Consider the following 23,349-nt stretch of genomic DNA (forward strand, 5'->3'; position numbering starts at 1 on the left):
ACTGGACGCTTTCACTTTGCATTGAGAATAGTTTCCTAAGACTAGTCATCCTGCTTCTATTCTCACTTCCATATAATCCCACCAGAATGACCTTCTAAACAGAGATTATTTAATTTCATTCTTTTGTTCTAAACCCACCAATGCTGTCCTGTTTTATTGCAATAAACTTCTTACCACAGTTTATAACACCCTCCTTGGTTTGGCCCCTGCCTATTTCTCAGATTTCCTCTCTTTCCTCACTTGCTTTCCTTCACCCACAGAAAACCTTCATTCTGTTCCTCATGTGCTATAAACTACATCTCATTCTTAACACCCTGCCACCACCCCACTTCTTGGAATAATCTGCCTCTTAGTCGTCACGTGACTGACTCATTCTTATCCTTTATGTTTTAGCTCTGATGCCATCTCATCAAAGAGGTGCTCTCTGACCCTCCATAATTGCTATAATCAAAAGCACCCCTTCTGCTTCTCACCTCCCTCATCTTATACTAGTCTTGTTCATGTAACCCTCTTCATAGCCATTTAGCCATTTTCACTATCATATAGTTCATTTACTTGTTTTTTTTTTATCTTCTGCCAGATGAAATTTACAACACACAAGGACAGGTCTCTTATCTGTCTACACTGTCTACAGCAGGATTTGGTACACAAGGGACCAAAAAAAATTTAGTTTTTTTTTTTCTTTCTAATTGAATGAATGAAGGCAAGGTAATGCCTTGCTTTTTTTTCTATGAAAAATTATCATACCCCTAGAAAGAATAGCCTGTATGTAGCACTGCCTTATGTCTTTGCCAGATACTTTGTCCTTAACCCCTTTCAGAATTCTGTTTTTTGCCTTTATCATTTAACTCCAAGTGTCACCTTTTTATGGTTCATCAGCCTCCAGGTCATCAGTCTATTTACCTACATTATATTTCTTTTATATTTGATTCTTGTTGAAATTATCTCTTTACTTGGCTTGTGTGGCTGAGAAATATTTTGATTCTCATGTAATTCTGAGGAATCATTCTCTGGCTTTAGTTCAGGTTATGCTTGCTGACACTTTAAAAATAAGTGGGTGACTCTACTTTCACCTGTTTGTGCATTCTTTCTTTGGGAACTTTACTCAACCTTGTGATTTATTTAATCCCAAGGTGCAGTGCCCTCACCTGAGGTCTAGGTGTGTATCTCCAAATGCTCCTGTGGACTTTTTGGGCATTTTCCAACTACATATCTAGTTGATGTCTAGTGAGGTTTAAATCTCAGAGGTGTGACCTTGGTAACTTATCTCAGTCTCACATTCTTCAACTATAAAATGGAGATACACCTATTTTATGAGGATCCTAAGAGACAGTATGTACACTACCTATCCCAGAACCAGCTACATACTGATGAAAGGACTCAATAAGTGTTTTCCATTATTATCATTTTTATCCCTATTAGATATAGCCTTTGCCAAGGTTGATATTTCTTGACTGCATGATAATACAGATAGTTCTCTATATAAAGAAGCTATACGTTTGGTTGCACATTTTCTTATGTACTAAAATTGTTTAAACAAAAATCTACTGTGTGTTTTAAGTTTGCATTGAAGTATGCCTACTGACGATTGATAAGGAAAAAAAAATCCGTAAGATGGATATCAAAAAATAACATTAATGAGCTGCTAAAGCTAAAATTACAGGAACTTATGAAATTGGTTAAACATAAAAGCCATTAAACTGTTTACTGAAGCTTCACAGATATACTGCAGCTAATGAGCATTTCTGCTATTTAAATAAGCCCAAATTGAACACACATTACATGGATACATAATTAGTCATGGCAGTCAGACACACATAGACTTACTTTTAAAGCTCTATTTAGGGAATCTTTTCCATTTGATTTATTTTGTTAATTAAAATATTTTACAGTGTTCACTTATATTTTAATAATATTGTTTTCGCAAGTAATATAATTTACTACTGGTTTTCTATTTGTTTTTATTTTTCCGTTAAATGCAACAAATGAGGATTTTTATATGAAACATTTTTCTTAACCCCTTTCAGTAATTATTTATATCATTTGATGATATAATTCAGCATTTAAAAAATTTTGTTCACTGAGAAGTGTACATAAAATATTTCAGTACCCTTTCTGGTTTTCTTTTACTGTCTCATAATTATCAAGAAATATTAAGCACCCAAATGTGCATAGAATTATAATGATTATGGTCCAAACCAGATTAAAAGATGATCTGTTCCTTCAATGAATTGTAGGCTTAAATAGATGATATCATTAAATATAAGTAAGCAAATCAAAGTACAGCATTTGAGGATCCAACAGAGAATTTGAAAACAATTCCCATATATTTATTTCAGGGATACTGACCTCCTTGAGGAGATCTCTTTCAGGTAAAATGAAATCCCATGTTCAAGGAGTTCAGAATATTAAATAGATAGAATTATTTCAGAGAAATAAGCAAATGAAGGTGAAATGCTTAGACTGTTCTAATTCTGAATTGGTTTGTTGGTCAGTTTAGGAAATGGAAATGAAATTCTCAATAGAAAACAAGTAACACAAAAGGAGTTGCTATAGGCTATTATTGACATCCATCTTTTCCATTCAACTTGGGGAGCCCAAGTTTAACCTGAACAGGGAGAACGAGAAGATCAGATCTGTTCTTTACCCTGCCTGATTTCTACCAGCATATTCAAACTGAAAATTATCTAAGCATAGCAGTAGGGAAATCAAATAGTTAAATCAATCAAAAGAAATTCACCATGTGTCCATCCTTCCCTAATTTAGTATGTTTGTCACTGTAGAAACACTTTTCCTCTACACAATGAACTGACTCTCTAATTGTGAAAATAAGACCTACAAGAAAAGTAACTAAGACAGAACATATGGATACTAAATAAATGGTATGGACAAATACTACATTTGGAAAATGTATGAAATGGAATGGAAAATACTACATTTTTGACCAAAAAAAAATACATTAGATTCCTCTTATATGCCAAGTATATGCTAGATGCTGGGGAAGTGGCTGACTTAAATATATTCTCTGAACTTAGGAGTGGCAGAGGTAAAACAAATAATTGAAATAAAGTCACATAGTGCCTAGTGTAACAGACAGCCCTTAGTGGTTTATTCGCCAGAAAGGGGGAAAAAGGGTTTTATTGGAAGAGATGCTCTCAAGGCTGAATCTGTGAAGCTAGCCAAGACTAGAATTCTTTGCTGTTCCTATTTTCATTTTAGTTACTCCCATGATCCCCAGTGGTGAATTTTAAGAAACTATGGTGAGTCTATTTATTCTGGCTTTGTCTTGCCCCTGCACCCAAAGTCAAAAGCAGCAGGACTTTGGAGACAGAAATAATTGGGTTCGATACTGTCTCTGCCACCTCTCGGCTTTATTGAGGATGATAATATGCACCTTCAAGGGTTCTTTTGTGATCTAATAAGAAATTCTTTGGAAATATCCAGCAATATGCCTGCCATGTACTAGGGGCCCATAAGTGCTAACTGATTATTTTTTCTTTCTTTTTTTTTTATTGCACTTTAGGTTCTGGGTTACATGTGCAGATCATGCAGGATTGTTGCATAGGTACATACATGGCAATGTGGTTTGTTGCCTCCATCCTCTTGTCACCTATATCTGGCATTTCTCTCCATGTTATCCCTCCCCAACCTCTCCATTCCCCCACTGTGCCTCCCCTGGCCCTGTCTACAGACCCCAGTGTGTGATGCTCCCCTCCCTGTGTCCATGTGTTCTCATTGTTCAACACCCGCCTATGAGTGAGAACATGTGGTGTTTGATTTTCTGTTCTTGTGTCAGTTGGCTGAGAGTGATGTTTTAGTTTTTCTAACATTCTTCTTTAGTTGAGAGTGATGAGGTAACCAGGATAAAATTTCCATTGGTTAGATTGGTACAACATGTTAACTGACTGGCTGTTGAGATATTTGGAAAAAGATTCAAGAATTATACTAAGATTTGTACAATCTATTTTTAGTTTTGAATAAGGGAATAGGGGCCAGACGCAATGGCTCATGCCTATAATCTGAGCTCTTTGGGTGACCAAGGCTGGCGGATCACTTGAGGTCAGGAGTTTGAGACCAGCCTGAACAACATGGTGAAACCCCATCCTACTAAAAATACAAAAATTAGCTGACTGTGGTGGCACATGCCTATAATCCCAGCTACTTGGGAGGCTGAGATAACGAGAATCACTTGAACCAGGGAAGGGGAGGTTGCGGTAAAGGGTGGTCACGCCACTGCACTCCAGACTGGGTGACAAAGTGAGACTCTATCTCAAAAAAAAAAAAAAAAAGGACAAAGCAGCCGTGAAGATTAAAAACTCATCATGAGGACAGGTGGAAAAGCAGAAAGTATGACGTCACAGAAGCCAAGCTAAAAGACTTTCATGAGGAGGAAGTGGTTATCTGTTGAATTTTGCTGAGAAATCAAGGAACACAACAAGGGGGAGGTGCATTAGGTGCCTGTCCAACTTTGCCTTTGCATGACCCTAAGAGTAAGGACCTCCTTAAATTTGTTTTTGGCTGCCTCACCCACCTCACCCTGTTTCAGGTACTAAAGCAACATGACCACTGAGAAGAATCACTGGACTTGGCAACCTGAAACTAATTAATCATCTCAGTAAAAAGAGTTTTAGTGAAGCTTTGGAGGCAAATGCCAATCTAGAGTGGTATTAAATTGGGAGGTACTACTGTACACATGTGTACCTACATATGGGAAAACTCTAATTTGCAGAGAGTGGCTGGTAATAGAGAAGAGAGTGGATATAGCGTAAGGGGCAAACTTTCCACCAGGTAAAAGGAAAGGTTCCTTGGGCCCATGTGGAGAGAATAGCCTCTGATAGGAGGTAGAGTTCCTTAGTGGTATTAAAAAGGAAGAGAGAGAGTGAAGGTATAGATCCAGCAGATTTGTAGTTTTGCTGATGGGAAGACAAGATAGTTCCCGTGTGATAGCTTTTATATTCTCTATGAAATGTGAGACGAGACTTTCTCCTGACAGTGGCGGCAAGAGAAAGGAGTCAGGTCTGTAGAAGCTTTGAGAAGTGAAGCAAAGATATGACTTGTGCTCACAATGAGTAGAGGAGGTGAAGGAGTAAGGTCATCAATAATAAATCATGAGATGGGAAGGCCCAGAGGAAGCTTGTGAACTTAGTTTTGGATGTGATGATTTGAAAGGGACATTAGAGCATACAGGTTATAATATTAAACAGGCATCCATAAATGCCAGAATAAAAGGAAGAGCTCAAGGGAGAGTTTGAGGCCATCTTTATAGAGATGAAATTGAAAGCCCCAAATGACTATGATTTCTGACAGAGAAAGTGCAGTGGACTGGATATTTGAGAGCTAAGAAGAATAAAATGAAGAGGAGAGGAGGGGTTATAGCCCAAGAAGGACAGTTTAAAGGTGAGCAGAGCCTGGGTAGAGTAGCGTTCTGCAAATCAAAGAAGGAGATCAAGGTTAATGCCATTCAGCTGTTGGATGCTACAGACAGGCAAAGGGCTGAAAACTAAGGTCACAGAATTTGGTGACCATGGAGACCATACTTTCATTAAAGGAATAATTTGGTGGTGAGAAAAGTAAGCAGTCTGAGTACATGATTGAGAAATCAAGTAAAGGAAAATATAAGAATTACAATGAGAAAAGAGAACCATGTCAAAAACAAAGTTTTTCCAAATAGGAGAGGAGAGGAAAAAATGACAAATGCAATATACTAAAAAAGGTAAGAGGCAGTATTTGAGGACCTGGAGGAGCAGGAAGGTACAGAATCAAGGTTACCTTTTGAGAGGTTGGCAAAAGGAAAATGATGAATCTTCATTGTGGAGAGCATACTGATTAAAATACTTAGAGGTGGAAGGGAGATGTGAAGACAAAGCTCATGTCATCCGGACTTGATATTCTTAGTTGGAGGCATTCTCTGGTTCTGGTCCTTCCCTACCCCAGGTTGTTCTACTTAAACAGAACTCTGATATCCTGGTATTGTAATTAGAATGTATTTGATCTTGCTGAGATTTTGCTTTCAGCGCTGAATTACTGAGATTACTACCTCGGCTCGCCTTTTAGTTTCATTGTGCTTACATACTACTGGGTAATAGGTTATATAAAATTAAACAACAAGGACATAGATGAATTCATCTATGTTTTCAAGGTATCATTTTATTGTAAATGTTGAAAGTTTTTATTTCCCAAATTGTTTTATAACATATCAAACTCTCCAAACAATACTAATAATCCCTCTGCATTATTATATCTGTTGTATTGTTTTATTGCTCATGGAGAATTAATTTATATTTGTGTACTAAAATATAACATTCTTGACATCTTTTTATAAATACAGAGAAATATACTTGTCATATGCTTGTGGGTTTCTCTTTTACATATATGACAGCACAGCTACATCAGTTTAATTGACCTTGGCAATCTGCATCTGCTAGTGATGTGTCCCTGAGGGACGGTTTCTGCAATTTTAAGCTGTGGCTTATTGAAGAACTTGTGTGTCACAATACCATTAAGTCTGTATAAAAAAATCATTTCATGCATAACATTAAATTGACTAAAAGTTCCAATTTCAAAACCATTTCTTGTTATAAAGCTACCTCAGAGTGTCTTTGTTTTTTAAATAAGCTCATTTGAACATAGTAGTAATTAAAGCAGAAAATTAACATAAATCTTGAATGTTTGGTATGAATTAAGGACGTTTTCATTCTTTATAAAGACTGCATAAAATTCCAGGCACCATATCATTTTACAAATTTCTCTCCCAATTGCAGAATAATATAGACTGTGAATAAGCATGTTTTGGGATTCTTTTTCAAGTTCTTTTTCTGTTCAACTGTGGAGCTCCTGAGACATATGCCATAGTCTTCATCAAGATGCAATCTCATGGAAATCTGTGAGAAAACTGTTCATGAACATAACAGAAAATCCTTCCCCCCCATTTTATAAACAAGAAAGGAATAATACAATCCTTCTATTAATATTCATTTAACACTTCATACGACATGGCAAGCAGTTATTTGGTTTGCAAATGTAAATATACATTTTTCATCCACTTATGCTTTCACTCCTTCCAAGCTGGGTAAAGACAGAACAGAAGATTTGCTTCTGAGATTTATTTTTATTGTATTCCAAGTTAAATGTATCAGCAGAGATGTAAAAGAGCTCTGAGGAGTTCATAGAACAGTTACAATGATGAGGATGATAGTCTTCCTCATAAGGAGCAACTAAATAAATGAATTTCTTTCTGACAAATTACAAATAACATATACATGATTTTTTTCATTGAATCCTTGATTTGAGTTCTAAGCTAAAAAATATGACTAAATAATAAAAATAATGGCTATATTTTAAAAGAATTGTTGAAATTAGGAAAGGTATTTAGATCCATAATCAGATTCAACAAAGTTTCAATAAATTTAAGAATACTATATGGTTATTACATGTGCTTAAGTAGAGTCTGCTATATCTATAAGGAAATGATCCTAACCATTTGATATTTCAGTTGTGATACAGTCATTCTTGGTGTTTAGTGCTGCTGAAAGAAAACATTTCTGACCTGCTGTAGCATTGCTTATATTTATAAAAGTTGTCCATGTTCTATTTTCTCAGTGATCTTTTTGTAGATGTTTGATGAGCCAACTATTGGGTATTAAAATAGATATAGATGATCTCTGTTTTGATTGATATTAATAATATCATAGCTGTGTGATCTCTCAGTTTTTCTTTTTATTTCTGGAATGAAATTAGGAGCATGTTAAACTTGAAGTTCTCCAAAATGAGCAGGAGGAAATTTGGTAGTTAATTTTCAAAAGGAGGCTGAGATGATTTTTAATATGAAAGAAAATCCTTTTCTATTTTAGAATAGAGTATCAAAGAATTGTTTGATTTTTAATGAGGTTAGCTGGATATTACAAATGATAAAATAATTAAAACAGTTGGTATTCAAGTTTAAGACTTCAAAGGATAAATCAAATATTGAGGAAAGAAAGCTTATTTTTAAAAGTATACATGAATATTATGAATGTTTAGGGACACATAATGACACAATGCATATATACAATAGAAATGCCCGTGAACAGAAGAGTGCTTTTGAATTCACAAATAAATGCCCCTAGGGTGGTTTATGATGTTGGTGCTAAATATTTTAAGAAATGAAAAGTTACTTATTTAACTCAAAGTAACGTTTCCTGACTACTTATTGACTGAGTTTGTGACAGCTGAAGTGTTAAAGTGAATTGTTCTATGTACATTTTTTGCCTCCTAAAATATGGTAAAGCACATTCTTCAAGAACTTCAATTTAATTTGTCAAGCATTTATGCAGCACCTCCTGTGTACAATTCACTGTGCTCAAGTTAAGATTCAAATTTTATGAGGCCTGAAGCTTATATAATTTGAGGGCTCTTCTTTAAGAAAAAGAAAATTCATAAATTCAAAATTAGTCACAGGGCTTTGAAAGAGTCCCATGCAAGGGAAGGACCCTGATTTAAGCTTCAGTAACTTCACAATAGAGTCATCCCTTCACATCTCTGGGGGCTTGGTTCCAGGATTCCCCATGAATACCAAAATCCATCTATGCTCTCATGTCTGTTATAGAAAATGGTGTATTATTTGCATATAATCTATACACATTCTCCCATATACTCTAAATCATCTTTGTATTACTTATGATATATCTAATACAATGTAAATGCTATATAAATAGTTGATATACTGTATTGTTTAGGGAACAATGGAAAGAAAAAAGTATGTACATGTTCAGTACAGACTTAAACATTCTATTTTTCTCTCAAATATTTTCAGTGCACAGTTGACTGAATCCACAGATGTGGAACCTACGGATATGGAGGGTCAACTATAAACATGTCTTTGACTCTAATTGATGTCATGGGACTCAGGGATAACTAAGGAATTATTCCTACCATGCTCAAGCTTAGAGTGAAATCTGTACCTAAATTTCAAGGATATTCGTGTAAAACATGAGATAAATGTAAAAAAAAAAAAAAAAAGGCTTTCATCTCCTAGTGATAAAAATTTGAATTTCTTATCTTTTGATAATAGTCTTTATTTCGAATCTCTTATAGGCCAAAGTTTTGGAAACATAAGGTCATTTCTGATAGAACAGAATTTATTTTTAGCTCTCGTCACTATTTATAAGGCTCATTACATATATCGTGCAATGATGGTATGTTACAGTTGCCATTATTAAAAGAGGTTGAATTGATGAGCCATACTCACTATTGACTTTCTTGCAACTCAAGTAACTGTCAACAGATGGTGGTGATGATCTGTTATGCAATGGGGAACAGATAATAAAGGTCTCTTTTCATGTGACCTTTAAAGACATCAGAAAAATTTCCTCAAAATGCCATTCTGCTTTGAAAATAATTACATGAATGTTTAATTTTCCTCTAGATGAAAGATGAAAAAACAAATACAAACAGATTTTAAAATAAAAACCTGAGTATAATAGCCTTGACCCATCTACTCATTCATTCATTCATCCATCAATCCAATTGAGTGTCCTCCAAGAACTGTAATGTGCTCTAGGCAAGCATTGTGGAAACATTCCTGTTCTCATGGAACCTACAATCTTGTGGGAAAAGCACAATCAACAGTAATCCCTCAATAATTTTCTGTAATCCTAACATTTTTAAGTAAAAAGCTACAAGTATGTACCAATGTTTATTTTATTTTTATGTTTTTTTCTTATTATTTTACTCAGAAGAATCTGGTTTAGGTGTCAAAATAACATTTTTTTACATTTGGCTATTTTGCCTTATACTTGATTCATAAATCAATTAACAACTGACTTTTCTGTTCCAAAATCTCATAAGCTCTCTTCCTTTAGTTTGAGTTGTTATTAATATTTTCTCTTTTGAGTTTGAGTAAAGAATAAGGCTTAGTCTGTCTGAGATGATATGCTTAAAAATTATGACATCATTACCTGGAGAGAATGTTTTATTCTAAACCCTGGCTTATTCAGTTTACTCCATCAAATAGGATGTTGTCCACCTTTCTTCATTTCTTCTCTTGCTCAACCCTTTCTCTAAATTGAATTCATTGATCTCTTCCAAATGTCAGGATTCTGTTTTGAAAATGTTATTTAGATATTTCTCTTAAAGAAACACAACCTTATTCCTCTTCCATGACTCTTTTGGATTTATTGGAATGCAGCATATTTACCAAATAATTGTAAAACTACTTTACCAAGCAATTTCCACAAGGAACTAATGGTAATGCTTGCATTTGTTGCTTTTAACAAAACAAAGCAGAAATTGCTGGCTAAATGTAACTATATACTAGATCCATTAAACTGCTAAATAGTAAGTGCAAATAATTTGATGAAAATATTAAATATTTTGTCTCATTTTGCTTTATAAAATGTTTTGTTGTAAAAGAGAGATTAGCCATTGATCTGAATTCATGATGTAACTTTCAAAAGTGACACACATGAACAAGTTTGGGATTATATGATTAGTAACAGATTTGTAAAAACAATGGTTATGAATAAAGTTTTAGAAAATGTATTTTGTATGTATTTAAAAGGTTGTACTTTCCTTCTTTATAGATCCATACTTCTTAGATATAAATGTCTACTCTGAAACACTGACCAAATCTGTGGTCTTTAATTCCTGTATGTGAGGTGCAGTTAAAGTTAAGTCAGTGCACTTTAAAAGTGTTGTTAACACCAATATTTTGTGAGCTTTTCATTTTTATAGTTTACTAAAAACAATTTTTCGAATCTCTGGAACAATAACTAAATCACAATTTTTCTTAATTTTAACATTATTGTTATGGAATTGTCTGTTGATTAGTAATTGTCTATTGTTTTTCACTTTTTTTTTTTTCCAGTAAAAGAAGCCTTGAGTCCTATAAAATTTAACAGATGGGGTCTCCCAGAAGTAGATCCAGAAACAATGCAAACTAGTGAACCATGGGTGTTTGCAGGCGGTGATGTCGTTGGTTTGGCTAACACTACAGTGGAATCAGTGAATGATGGAAAGCAAGCTTCTTGGTACATTCACAAATATATACAGGTAGGCATTTGCCATCATTTCCACTTAATTCTTCTCCAATGGATAAGTACTTCATTTATTTTTGATACTCACCTATAAGAGATTTTCTATGAGCTGTATAACAAGCATATATAAAATATGTCACATACATATTTACTTGGATAAAAATTTTAAAATGTGGACTAGGTAGTAGAACTGTTCAGTTGATTAAAAATTGGGCCAGACACGCTACCTTATACCTATAATTCCAGCAATTTAGAAGTCACTGAGGCAGGAGGATTGCTTGAGCCCAGGAGTTCAAGACCAGCTTGGGCAACATAGTAAGATCCCATCTCTACAAAAAATAAAAAATTAGATGGGCATGGTGGCACATGCCTCTGGTCCCAGCTTCTTGGGAGGCTGAGTTGGGAGGATTGCTTGAGCCCAGGAGATCAAGGCTGCAGTAAGCTATGATCGTGCCATTTGCCCTTCAACCTGGACAATAGAGAGACCTTGTCACAAAAAAAAAAAAAAGAAAGAAAAAATTTATTATGCATTCCCACCATTTGAGTACTGTGAAGTCATTAGTCCTGTTGTGTTCAAAATATTTATGAATGGCTTAAATACATAGATCCTACACTTTTCAAATCTGATGGTATATAATATGATAGGACGTAGAATCTACATTAATTACAATATTACAAGTAATTATAATAGTGCAAAAAATGGTTTGATCTGTTCATTTGGACCAGATAACATCCTATCTATTTCCCAAACTCTATGCACCTAAGTGGAAAGAAAACAAATGTTCTATAAATTTCAGTTGTAATTTTATTTTTTTAATTTTTATTCATTCATTTTTGTTTTTTGAGACAGAGTCTCGCTCTGATGCCCAGGTTGGAGTGCAGTGGCACCATCTTGGTTCACTGCAGCCTCTGCCTCCTGGGTTCAAACAATTCTCATGCCTCATCCCTCGAGTAGCTGGTACCATAGGTGCATGTCACCACACCTGGCTAATTTTTGTATTTTTAGTAGAGATGGGGTTTCAGTATGTTGGCCAAGCTGGTCTCAAATTCCTGGCCTCAAGTGATCCACCCACCTCAGCCTCCCAAACTGCTGGAATTACAGGCATGAGCTACCATGCCCAGCCTTCAGTTGTAATTTTTAAAAACTACTTAGTTTTATGATAAAATGCAGAATGTGAAATGATGAGATGTGACGTTGAGCATACTTTGGTACAATGACTGTGGTCTTGGGGAAGAAAGGTATAACTACCAGATCTCAGTAGCTTACTTTCTGACTAAATGCTTTGTTTTCTTTAGGTTCTATGATTTAATTAAATGTAGATTTACATTTAATTAAATTCTTAGTATTTTATGAGGACCACTAACTTAGTAGGTTTGAACCTGGAAATAAAAAATGTTAAATACTGGAGTTATTTAACAGTTACCTCATTTACATAAAATGTTCCTGGAAATTTTGCTCATGTTAATAAAATTTTTATTCATTCTTCCCTATTCAGGAAAGAATCTGCTCATACCATGCTCTTTTACCACTCTTGTTTTAGTTATCTTGTTTATTTCCCACATGGTAACAAAATTCACTTTACCTATAGTGCTTCTTTTAATTTCTTCCTCTTTTCCATGACCATTTTGTCTATTCTAATTGCCCTTCTCATGTTTGTGTAACTAATGCAGGACCTACTTATTTGCTAGATAGGGCCTGGACTTGACACTGATTATGTCATCTTTTAAAGTTTGATTCACCTGCCTAATTCCACCTCCTCCTTGGCATCTTTGAGTAGTGGGGCTTGAGATACTAGGTCTGGGCCAAAGCATGGTGTCCCAGAAATGTAGGAATCTCAAAATGAGTGAGGTAACTGGGAGAATGAAGAGGGAGGATCGCTTGAGCCCAGGAGTTGGAGGCTATAGTGAGCTATCATCACACCATTGCACTCCAGCCTGGGTAACAGAGTGAGACCTCAACTTTAAACAACAACAATGACAAAAACAACAGCAATGAAAGACAGAGAGAGACAGAGTGAAAGCAATGGGTTTTGCAAAGAGACAAAGCTTTGATTTAGGAAGTAGCATCCAGGGAGATGCCAAATCTAAGATTTAAAAATTTTAAAAAGTTATACATCAAAAGAGACTAAGCTAGACAAAGAAAGGAATAAAAAAAGGGGAACACAATTTGAACAGAGACACTGGGAAACCCAAAGGAGACAAGTTGGTGAGTGGCTCAGGCACCAGTCTCTGCAGTGACTAAAGGATAGATAGCAGCAACATGCTTTACTAAGTGTTTACGGCCTTAGACAGAGGAAGCAGCTCGGGACAGCTACTGGGAGTGGATAGTTGCCTACATTGGCTCCTTCTGCATTTTTCTGTCCTCAAATCTATCTCCCTGTTTTTATTTTCTCATTCTATCCTTATTTTCAGAGTACTTTCACAGCTTTTAGTCTAACCTCCTGCTGTAAAACTCTGTGATCTGTACCTCCAACAGGACACTGTCTTGCATAATCCAGCTGTCTACTGGACATCTTCCCTTGTGTCTCTAATCTATTTTTCATATTCACTAAACGTTTTCATGTAAATGTCTTACCTAGGCTTCAGATTCACTGCTTTTAAACCAAACATTCCTTTCCAACTTGTCCAACTCCAGTATTTAACATTTTTTATTTCCAGGTTCAGACCTACTAAGTTAGTGGTCCTCATAAATTACTCAGAATAATTAAATTTTCAACATCAATTTGGAAATTAATACAGTACTGATGGCTTCTTATTTTACCAAGTAACAATATTAAGACAAAGGAAACTGACATTTATTTATGTAAATTAATAGGACACTTTATGAAAAAGTTAAGAAAGGATAGAGTCTCAGAATAAGAGATACTCTCAAGAAAGTACAGTTAAAAGATTTACACTGGTTCACATACACAACACACATATTTTTGTTATTATAAGACAACATTTCTGTACATAGCTGTATTTACCAACTGCTTATATAAGTTTTATTCTTCCCTCTCTTGTATATAACTGGTCAATTCTTTTTCTATTTCTTAAAAACTCTTTTATACTCTTATTTTAGTTTGCTTATCTTTTGTGTGGAGTTATAATTTTTGATTGACTAGAAATATTACTGAGTGTCCTGCTAGCTCCTTTAAGAAATGAAATTGGAATGGGGGATAAAAGAAGAGGTTCTTGTGTTAGGCCAGATGAAGCCCAGTGAATGTGTGAATTCACAGTGAAAATAGCGCGAGGGCCGAGAAACTAAAAAGACTTGAAAAGGTAAAATTGAACACAGTCAGTGGAGGATGGCTTGTTTTTGATTTTTATCCTAAATATTTAAATCTATTTATATATTTTTAAATCAAAATGCATAAACAATACTTAAATATGTTTACGATTGTAGTTTGATAGTGTTTCACAATAACATGCTAAAGGATTCTTAATGGTTCTTTTCTGTCCACTTCACTGGCATCTTGTAACTTCCCTGAATCTAGTAAATGTGTACTGGAAAAAGAAAGAATGATTATTTTACTTCCATGAAAGGAGAGAAACTGACCTATAGGTATAATGAAGAAAAACATGCATATGCTCTAAAAACACATATTGCTAGGAATGATAGTGTTTGATATATAAAATACAAGTCCTGCCCTGTAAGAGATTTGGACTTAGCTGAAGGATTCAGACTTGTCAAACTAAGTGTTGAATTACCTTTTAAAATGGAGTAGAGACGGAAGGTAGGTAAAAATCTCTGTCAAGTAAAATCAATCAGTATTTCCATCTTCCTGCCAGGGTGTTGGTTGCAAATTCCTAAGCAGTGTTAAGGCTAACAAGGTACATATAGACAAAGTGGGATTTTCTCTCTCCACATTGTCATTAACTTAGTTCTGGCCTCTATCACCTCTCTTGAAATTGCCTCCACTTTCTCTCCTGTCAAATCCAATGCCCCTACACTACATCCAGAGGCATCTTTCTAGAATATCAGTTGAATCCTAATTTGCTCATTTAAAACACTTTAATGACTGTTCTTCACACTCAAAGTAATCACCAAAATTCTTTATATATATATAAATAATTGTATTTTACGTTCTGGGGTACATGTAAAGAACATGCAGGATTGTTGCATAGGTACATACATGGCAATGTGGTTTGCTCCCTCCATCCCCATCACCTATATCTTGCATTTATCCCCATGTTATCCCTCCCCAACTCCCTACCCCACATGGTCTCTCCCCTAGTACCCCCCAACCACAGACCCCAGTGTGTGATGCTCCCCTCCCTGTGTCCGTGTGTTCTCATTGTTCAACACCCATCTATGAGTAAGAACACACAGTGCTTGATTCTCTGTTCCTGTGTCAGTTTGATGAGAATGATGGTTTCCAGGTTCATCCATGTCCCTACAAAGGACACGAATTCATCATTTTTTATGGCTGCATAGTATTCCATGGTGTATATGTGCCACATTTTCCCTGTCCAGTCTATCACTGATGGGCATTTGGCGTTGTTCCAAGTCTTTGCTATTGTAAACAGTGCTGAAATGAACATATGTGTGCATGTGTCCTTATAATAGAACGATTTATAATCCTTTGGATATATACCCAGTAATGGGATTGCTGGGTCAAATGGAATTTCTATTTCTAAGTCCTTGAGGAATTGCCACACTGTCTTCCACAATGGTTGAACTAACTTATACTCCCACCAACAGTGTAAAAGTGTTCCTATTTCTCCACATCCTCTCCAGCATCTGTTGTGTCCAGATTTTTTAATGATCGCCATTCTAACTGGCATGAGATGGTATCTCGATGTAGTTTTGATTTGCATTTCTCTAATGACCAGTGATGATGAGCATTTTTTCATATGTTTGTTGGCCTCATATAGGTCTTCTTTTGAAAAGTGTCTGTTAATATCCTTTGCCCACTTTTGAATGGGTTTGTTTGTTTGTTTCTTGTAAATCTGTTTTAGTTCTTTGTAGATTTTGGATATTAGCCCTTTGTCAGATGGGTAGATTGCAAAAATTTTTTCCCGTTCTATTGGTTGCAAGTTCACTCTAATGATTGTGTCTTTTGCTGTGCAGAAGCTCTGGAGTTTAATTAGATCCCATTTGTTTATTTTGGCTTTTGTTGCCAATGCTTTTGGTGTTTTAGTCATGAAGTCCTTGTCTATGCCTATGTCCTGAATGGTTTTGCCTAGGTTTTCTTCTAAGGTTTTTATGGTGTTGGGTCCTATGTTTGTCTTTAATCCATCTGGAGTTAATTTTGGTATAAGGTGTCAGGAAGGGGTCCAGTTTCTACTTTCTGCACATGGCTAGCCAGTTTCCCCAACACCACTTATTAAACAGGGAATCCTTTCCCCATTGCTTGTTTTTGTCAGGTTTGTCAAAGATCAGATGGTTGTAGGTGTGTGGCATTGCCTCCAAGGCCTCTGTTCTGTTCCATTCATGACCAAACTTCTTAGCTTTGAGATGCTGATTGGAATATTCCCCAGCATACCAAGATTTCTCCTGAATCTGGGCCTTTCCCCAACTCTACTCATTCCTCCCTGGTTGAGTCCCACTTGTCCTTCAGGTTTGGCTTCCTCTTCCTCCTCCAGAGAGTTTGTGACATGAACTTCCTGCGTGCACCTTGTTTGAAGCCTGCTCACTGGTCTGTCTTTGCACAGGCCAGGAACCATATTTGTTATTGCTATATCCTCAAAATAAAGTATTCATATGTTAAATAGGAAAAATAAGCAGAGTGGAATAATTTATCTTAAATACATTTAAGGAGGAGTTAAGAAAACTAATGAGTTTATTATATGGTAAATTCATTATCACTATAAATATTGTTTTCCCACAAATCATTTGTTAAGAAAAATTTCTTTAATGTCTACAATATACTTCACAACTAAGGCTTATGACAATTTGTCTTATGTTTAACATTAGTTTGTTTTGGAGGAAAATGTAACACTGGATAGCGTATTTTAAAAAATGATCTTATGATAACTCATTACAGTATTAATTAATGCATGCAATTGGGTGTTTAGAATTTCTTTGTAAATGCTTTTTCAGATAAATTGATTATTTGAAGACATCCATGTTGGGATTTCAATAATTCCCACAGTTGTCTGAGAAGAGCTTCACTTAAATTTTATTAGTTACTTTGTTCTATTACCACTTACTAAGTAATAGCTGTTGGGCCCAACACTTGACTTTGGGAGGGTACCAAAATACATAAATAAAACCAGTATAATATAGTGGCTATACATTTGGGCTCTGAACTAAAGAGAAGACATCGGATCCAGTTCCAACACTTTCAAATCGCATTACCTTGGACGAGTTACTTCATCACTCCAGGGCATGGTCTTCTCAGGGGTGAATAAGCAATTATAAATTATTATTATTACTTATAATAATAATTAGAGTTGCCATCCTCTTGAGTCTTAGAGAAGATTATGAGAGAACGTATGGAAAGCTCTTGGTATAGACCAAGCTTTGTGAATATTTGCTGTTTATACCATTGTTGTGGGTTCTTAGAAATCATTCATCCTGGATCGTTAAAATGAGATCAGAAAAAGAAATGGTAAATAGGAGATTTGAGTAGAAATCTAGTGTATAGAGTCTTAACAGATGACTATTGAAATAGGATATTTTAGGTAATCACAAAATCATTTTATTTAGCCATTAACTTATTCATCCGCATACGTCAGTCCATCCAAGTCATCCATGTATAAATTCATTCATTCATTAAAAAATACATTTTAAAAAGTAATGGATATAGATAGCACCAATTATTAGATTTAAATTTTCAATTAAGAATTTCATTGTCTAGTAAGAAAGTCAGTTGTGTAAGTAGGCCTTATACAACATATTTAACACAATAATAAAAAACATAAAGTTACAGAGGTAACATGGAAGAGATCATGACTGATTCCATCTGGATGTGGGTATTAGGATGTGGAATCAGCAAAGACATCATGAACAATAAGGTACAAATTTTAAAAAGAATCAGAAAAATTAGAATACTGAGTAATTAGACTTGCTGGGATCTAAAGAAGCCTGCTGGATAAGATTTCATATGATGCTCACTGCACAAGGGTACCCAGACCAGGGTACAAGCTGGCTGAAATCTAGACCAAGCTTCACTAACCAAACAATAAAACCTTTGGTTGTGCTGCTTCTATACAGAGTAAGGAGTACCTTCCTCGAATTTTCACAAAGATGTCCTCTGCTTGCTCCATAAGTTTTGCACTGTGCAGCAGCTCCTTTTTATTTCACCAGAAAGCATAGTGTGGACTAATGGAAGCTCTGAATATAGAGATTATATAGGAAAAATGAGAGAAAGGTCTGTAATTATACCAGGGCTAAAACATGGTGAGACTGCCCAGCTAGGATTTTAATTTGGAGTAGGTAATGTGGTAAGAATTGTTTACATATGAAAGTGATGGTGTCAGATCTGGTATTAATGTGAAGAAAAGCATTTTCTGTTTGTCAGAATTTCCCTTCTTAAGTGTAATTATGTTATAACGTTAAACTTACTCTTCTTTAATTGCTTTTACTAATAAATAATTCAATATTAACTTCACTTTAATTGTTTATATGATTATATTAGTAGAGTCCAGGCATATTTGTTTTCTTCTACCAAATGAATAAGAATTACTGAATATCAAGATGATTCTGGCAGTGTACCTAAAGAAAGAATTTTTAACTGAAAGAATGACTATAGCTAAATGAATTCCTTAATTAGTTTAATTCCTTAATTTCTCTTTTCCTATGAAACCAAAATTAATAGTTTGTTGGTTAATCAGAAAAATTAAAATAGGAAATTGTAAAAAGGATATGCATATAGATTAACCTTATCATTTTATTTTATTATTTATTACATGAGAAGCCCATGACCAAAGCTTATAATTTTAATTAAAGCATTCTCATCTTCCTTTTTCTTTTAACTAAATTCAGGGCCATGATGTTTTTAAATAAAATAGCCAGAGGTTTATTATGTATGTTATCTAAATCTATCTACAATATATTGTCTAACATTTTCATTTTTAAAAGTGTTACAAGACCTTCAATAATCATACAAAGCAACTTTCTAGGTTTTTATGTTTGTCCTACAGCCATTTCAGTTGTTTGACCAACACCTAATTTGATAGCAATATTTTAAGTAATTAATTTTTATCATATCCTTTAAGAACATTCAACTTAGCTTTCACAGAATCAACCTTCTTTCTTTTTGCATCCATATAACTAAACTAATTAATTTGTGCTTATTTATTTACATTTATAAACAGAAATAGGGTAAGAGACGTACAACTGACTCTTGATAAGTACACAACTCAACTAATAAAAGTAGAAAGTTTGTAAGTATACAAAGGTACCCTACTGGTTATAAAAAATCAGCATGACTTGGCCATCTTTTGTGTCTCATGGAAAAACAAGAGAAAGAAATAGTCCAGTACCTCTGTCAGATGCAACCAACTTGGTTAAGAGAGCATGTAGAGGACCTCAGTTTCTTCATTACAAAAATACCAAATAGAAGACATAATTAATATCCAATGTTATTAATTTATAAAAACACATGGTGATATTGTTAAATTTTGGTCTTTACCCTGTTTCCTGGCATACAACTCCTAAAATCTTTGGAATCTCCAAAGTGATGAGTGCGTGCGTGCGTGCATGCATGCATTGTGTGTTTGTGTGTGTGTGTGTCTGTGTGTGTCTGTGTGTATGCTAATGAGTTGACTGATGGCTGACAGCCCGTAGGTAGCTACAGAATAGGGGCTGGTCACCAGAGTAACCAAGGCAGGATTAAGATTAGGACTTTCAGCCTTGCTCCCCAACCTCCGGTGAGAGTCAGGGGACTGAAGGTTAAGTTGATCAACAGTGGCCAATGATCTAATCAGTTATGCCTATGTAATGAACCTTCCATAAAAACCCAAAAGGACTAGATTCAAAGAACTTTCCAACATCCAAATATGGATGACAGGGGTGCCTCCAGGAAGGAAAACTAGAACATTTCATGTGCCAGGAAGATGGCACACCCCAGCTCCACAGGGACAGAAGGTTCTGCACTGGGGGCCCTTTCAGACCTTGTCCTCTGTGTCTCTTCATCTGACTATTGTGTTTGTATCCTTTAAAATATCCTTTGTATATAAACTGGTAAAAGTGTGTTGTTGCTGTTGTTTTTTGTTTGTTCCCTCAATTCTGTAAGCTCCTCTAACCAGTTAATCTAACCAAAGAGGGGGTTGTGGGAATCCCAGTTTATAGCTGGTTGGTCAGCATTACAGGTAAAATAACCTGGGGCTTGCAATTGGCATTTGAAGTGGTGGGGGGCAGTTTTGGGGACTGAGCTCTCAACCTGTAGGAACTGGTGCTGTCATCACGTAGACGGTGTCAGAATGTCAGAGTGTCAGAATGGAGCCAAACTAGAAGGGCTTGTGTCCGCTATAAAATTGATTGCTTGCTTGCTGGTGAGGAGAAATTCCCACACATCTGGTATCAGAAGCATGTTATGAGACTTTAGTAGAGAAACTGAGTTTGTTTGTCTGTTTGTTTTGTTGTTGTTGTTTGGTGTTTTGTTTTTTTTTTTTGAGATGGAGTCTCGCTCTGTAGCCCAGGCTGGAGTGCAGTGGCGCGATCTCAGCTCACTGCAACCTCCACCTCGCGGGTCCTGATTCAAGCAATTCTCCTACCTCAGCCTCCCAGGTAGCTGGGATTACAGGCACAAGCCACCATGCCCAGCTAGTTTTTGTATTTTTTAGTAGAGACAGGGTTTCACCATGTTGGCCAGTCTGGTCTTGAACTCCTGACCTTTTGATCCGCCCACCTTGGCCTCCCAAAGTGCTGGGATGACAGGCGTGAGCCACCACGCCCAGCCGAAATTGGGTTTGTTTTATCCACTCATAGAGCATTCAGAAGGTAGAGGACTTACTTTATTCTCATACTAGCATATAAACAGATTTGGTTGCAAAAAGTGGATAGAAAGAGGCTATTTATGTATCTCATTATATTATGTCTTCCTGCTGAGAACAAACTTGGAGACAGAGCACAAATTAAATTATTCTAAATTATATTCCAAGATCAGAAGCTCATTGTCCCTGCAGTAGTCATGGTAGTCCTTAGAAGGAGCTCTTATAAACATGGAACATTTTGTCAAATAGAGTTGATCTATGTGGAAATTATAATCACAGAACTCACTGGTTTGATACATCGTTGGAGTTATTTTTTGCCATGTCATTATTCTTTTATTAAGAATTGTTTTCAGTTCACTCTACTTTAGATGCAGCATTTGAAAAGCCACAGTATTTATTAGTAGTGGAAGGGAACAACTAAATGTACTTGTTGCTGCTACGAAAGCAGTTGTGGTAGAAATATATATATTGAGAGACAAAAAATAAGAGTTATTAGTAGAAGGATAAATATGGAATCAATAGGTAGAGGTAGAAATCCAAATAAAAAAACTTATATAGAGCATCACTTTAAATATAGGTAAGAAATGAAAAAGAAAAGATCTATTTTCTTCAAAGGATTCATTCCATGAAAATTAAACATTTAGGGGAAAATGCAAAGTGTATGGAAGGAGGCATTGGGGCATTAAACTTAAAAAAAATTTTGAGTACATATTTCTAAGTGACTTCAGGAGTCACTGCCTACTTAGTTACATACAGAATAATTGCAGTTGAATAGTTACAGAATCTTATTTATTGGCAGCCAGCATTTGAAGTCAACTTTCAACAACAATAAAAACAATGAAAAGTTAATTTTTTCATTGTTGGATAGGTTCAATATTTCTACCACTGGATATACATGAGTTTGCCTAAATATATGTTCCAAAATATTCTTCTATTTTCTTCTGTAAACTTTATTTTTATTAAAATATGCTGTATTCCTATAGTAAGTATCCACATTAAGGTGTCTAATGTTTTGATTATTTCATTTATAAATCTATATTATTTCTTCTAATTTGTCAACCTCCTGTGAAACTAACTTATAAGGCAGAATTATTTTAGAATAGATATACAAGACACACGCATAAATGTTATGTAACGATACTGAATCTAAAATACATTCCTTAACCCAGTAAGCTCATGAAGCACAGGTTTCTTCAGTTTCTTCCTTTGCAGTGTTTTCCAGCTTAATGGTAGCTTATATCTTTTATGATATAGGATTGAAAGTTGTAATGAAGTTCATTAACAGTTACTGTGATTCTACTCGGGTGTATATAGTATATGGATATATTTATCAGGTTCATCAAAACGATCACAGATGTCTTGCTTTGGTGACCTATTTTTTGCTGCTTACGATTTTTTGTGTGTATTTTCTTCTGACTTGATTGAGGCACAAAAAAGTCACTAGTGGTTGAGGGGACTAAGTATCTCAGGGGATTGGTAATGAGATACAGAGCCTTTAACCTCTTGGTCACTAGTTCAAATCTGCCCCAGGTTGAGAGTGACAGAAAGTCATTACCATCTGATAGCAGTTCAATAGGCTGTGTGAAATGAATTTGTGATTTCAAGATCTAGTGGAGACAAATTCATGCCATAGGCCTCTAATAGAGTTAGTACAAATGGTAGTTGAGATTTTAGTTTGAAGAGAAATGAAGAGTCCAGTCATTGCTAGATATTCCATCTTCTTTCTGTGAGCTGAGCTTCCTTTTGGTGAATTTGTGAATGGAATGGCATGAGAAAACTAGGTTTATGCCTATGTTGGTTTGTGATTTGGGACCAAGAGGTGAACATCTGTAGGAATCTTTATCTGTCATTTTTGCTAATGAGATACAATTCAGCATCACTAAATTGACTTTTTTTCTTTTGAAACAGAGTTTTGCTCTTGTTGCCCAGGCTGGAGTGCAATGATGCAATCTCAGCTCACCACAACCTCTTCCTCCTGGGTTCAAGCGATTTTCCTGCCTCAGCTGCCTGAGCAGCTGGGATTACAGGCATGCACCACCATGCCCAGCTAATTTTGTATTTTTAGTAGAGACAGGATTTCACCATGTTGGTCAGGCTGGTCTTGAACTTTTAAAAAGTGATTGTAGTCTCAGATGGTGATTAATTCAAGATTAAAACTTATATCATTCATGTCTCCTATTTTTTCAATGCCCTCTGCATATGTTTTTTAAATGTTTCAGTTTCCTTTTTAATCACAATATTAATTTCATCTAATGTGGGAATATTACTGAACATTTAGGGAAGCCTGTTCATTCTTGTTAATCTTTGACTTGAAAAATAGTTAAAAAACAAGAACAGACAACTGTAAAGACATTTAAAGACATAGAATTCCAAATTGAGTACCATGCAAAAAGATCATTGTGATAAAATCTGTTTAAATTATGTGCATTCATATCAATAAATGAAAATTTTTACATTCTGTTATTTTTAGGAT

General features: G+C 35.3%; 1 protein-coding gene across 3 annotated transcripts in view; it reads left to right on the forward strand.

The window, feature by feature from the left end:
• Nucleotides 1-23,349, forward strand: part of DPYD (dihydropyrimidine dehydrogenase) — an 865,822-nt gene that overhangs the window by 396,765 nt on the left and 445,708 nt on the right. For all 3 annotated transcript variants that reach the window (XM_012458470.2, XM_012458472.2, XM_012458471.2), the window contains one exon: nt 10,844-11,028. In XM_012458470.2, coding sequence (XP_012313893.2) covers nt 10,844-11,028 — 185 coding nt within the window. The remainder of the gene's footprint in view (nt 1-10,843; nt 11,029-23,349) is intronic.

This window comes from Aotus nancymaae, unplaced genomic scaffold, assembly GCF_030222135.1.
Source record: "Aotus nancymaae isolate 86718 unplaced genomic scaffold, 86718_ANA_hifiasm-v0.15.2.pri h1tg000103l, whole genome shotgun sequence".
Classification (NCBI taxonomy): domain Eukaryota; kingdom Metazoa; phylum Chordata; class Mammalia; order Primates; family Aotidae; genus Aotus; species Aotus nancymaae.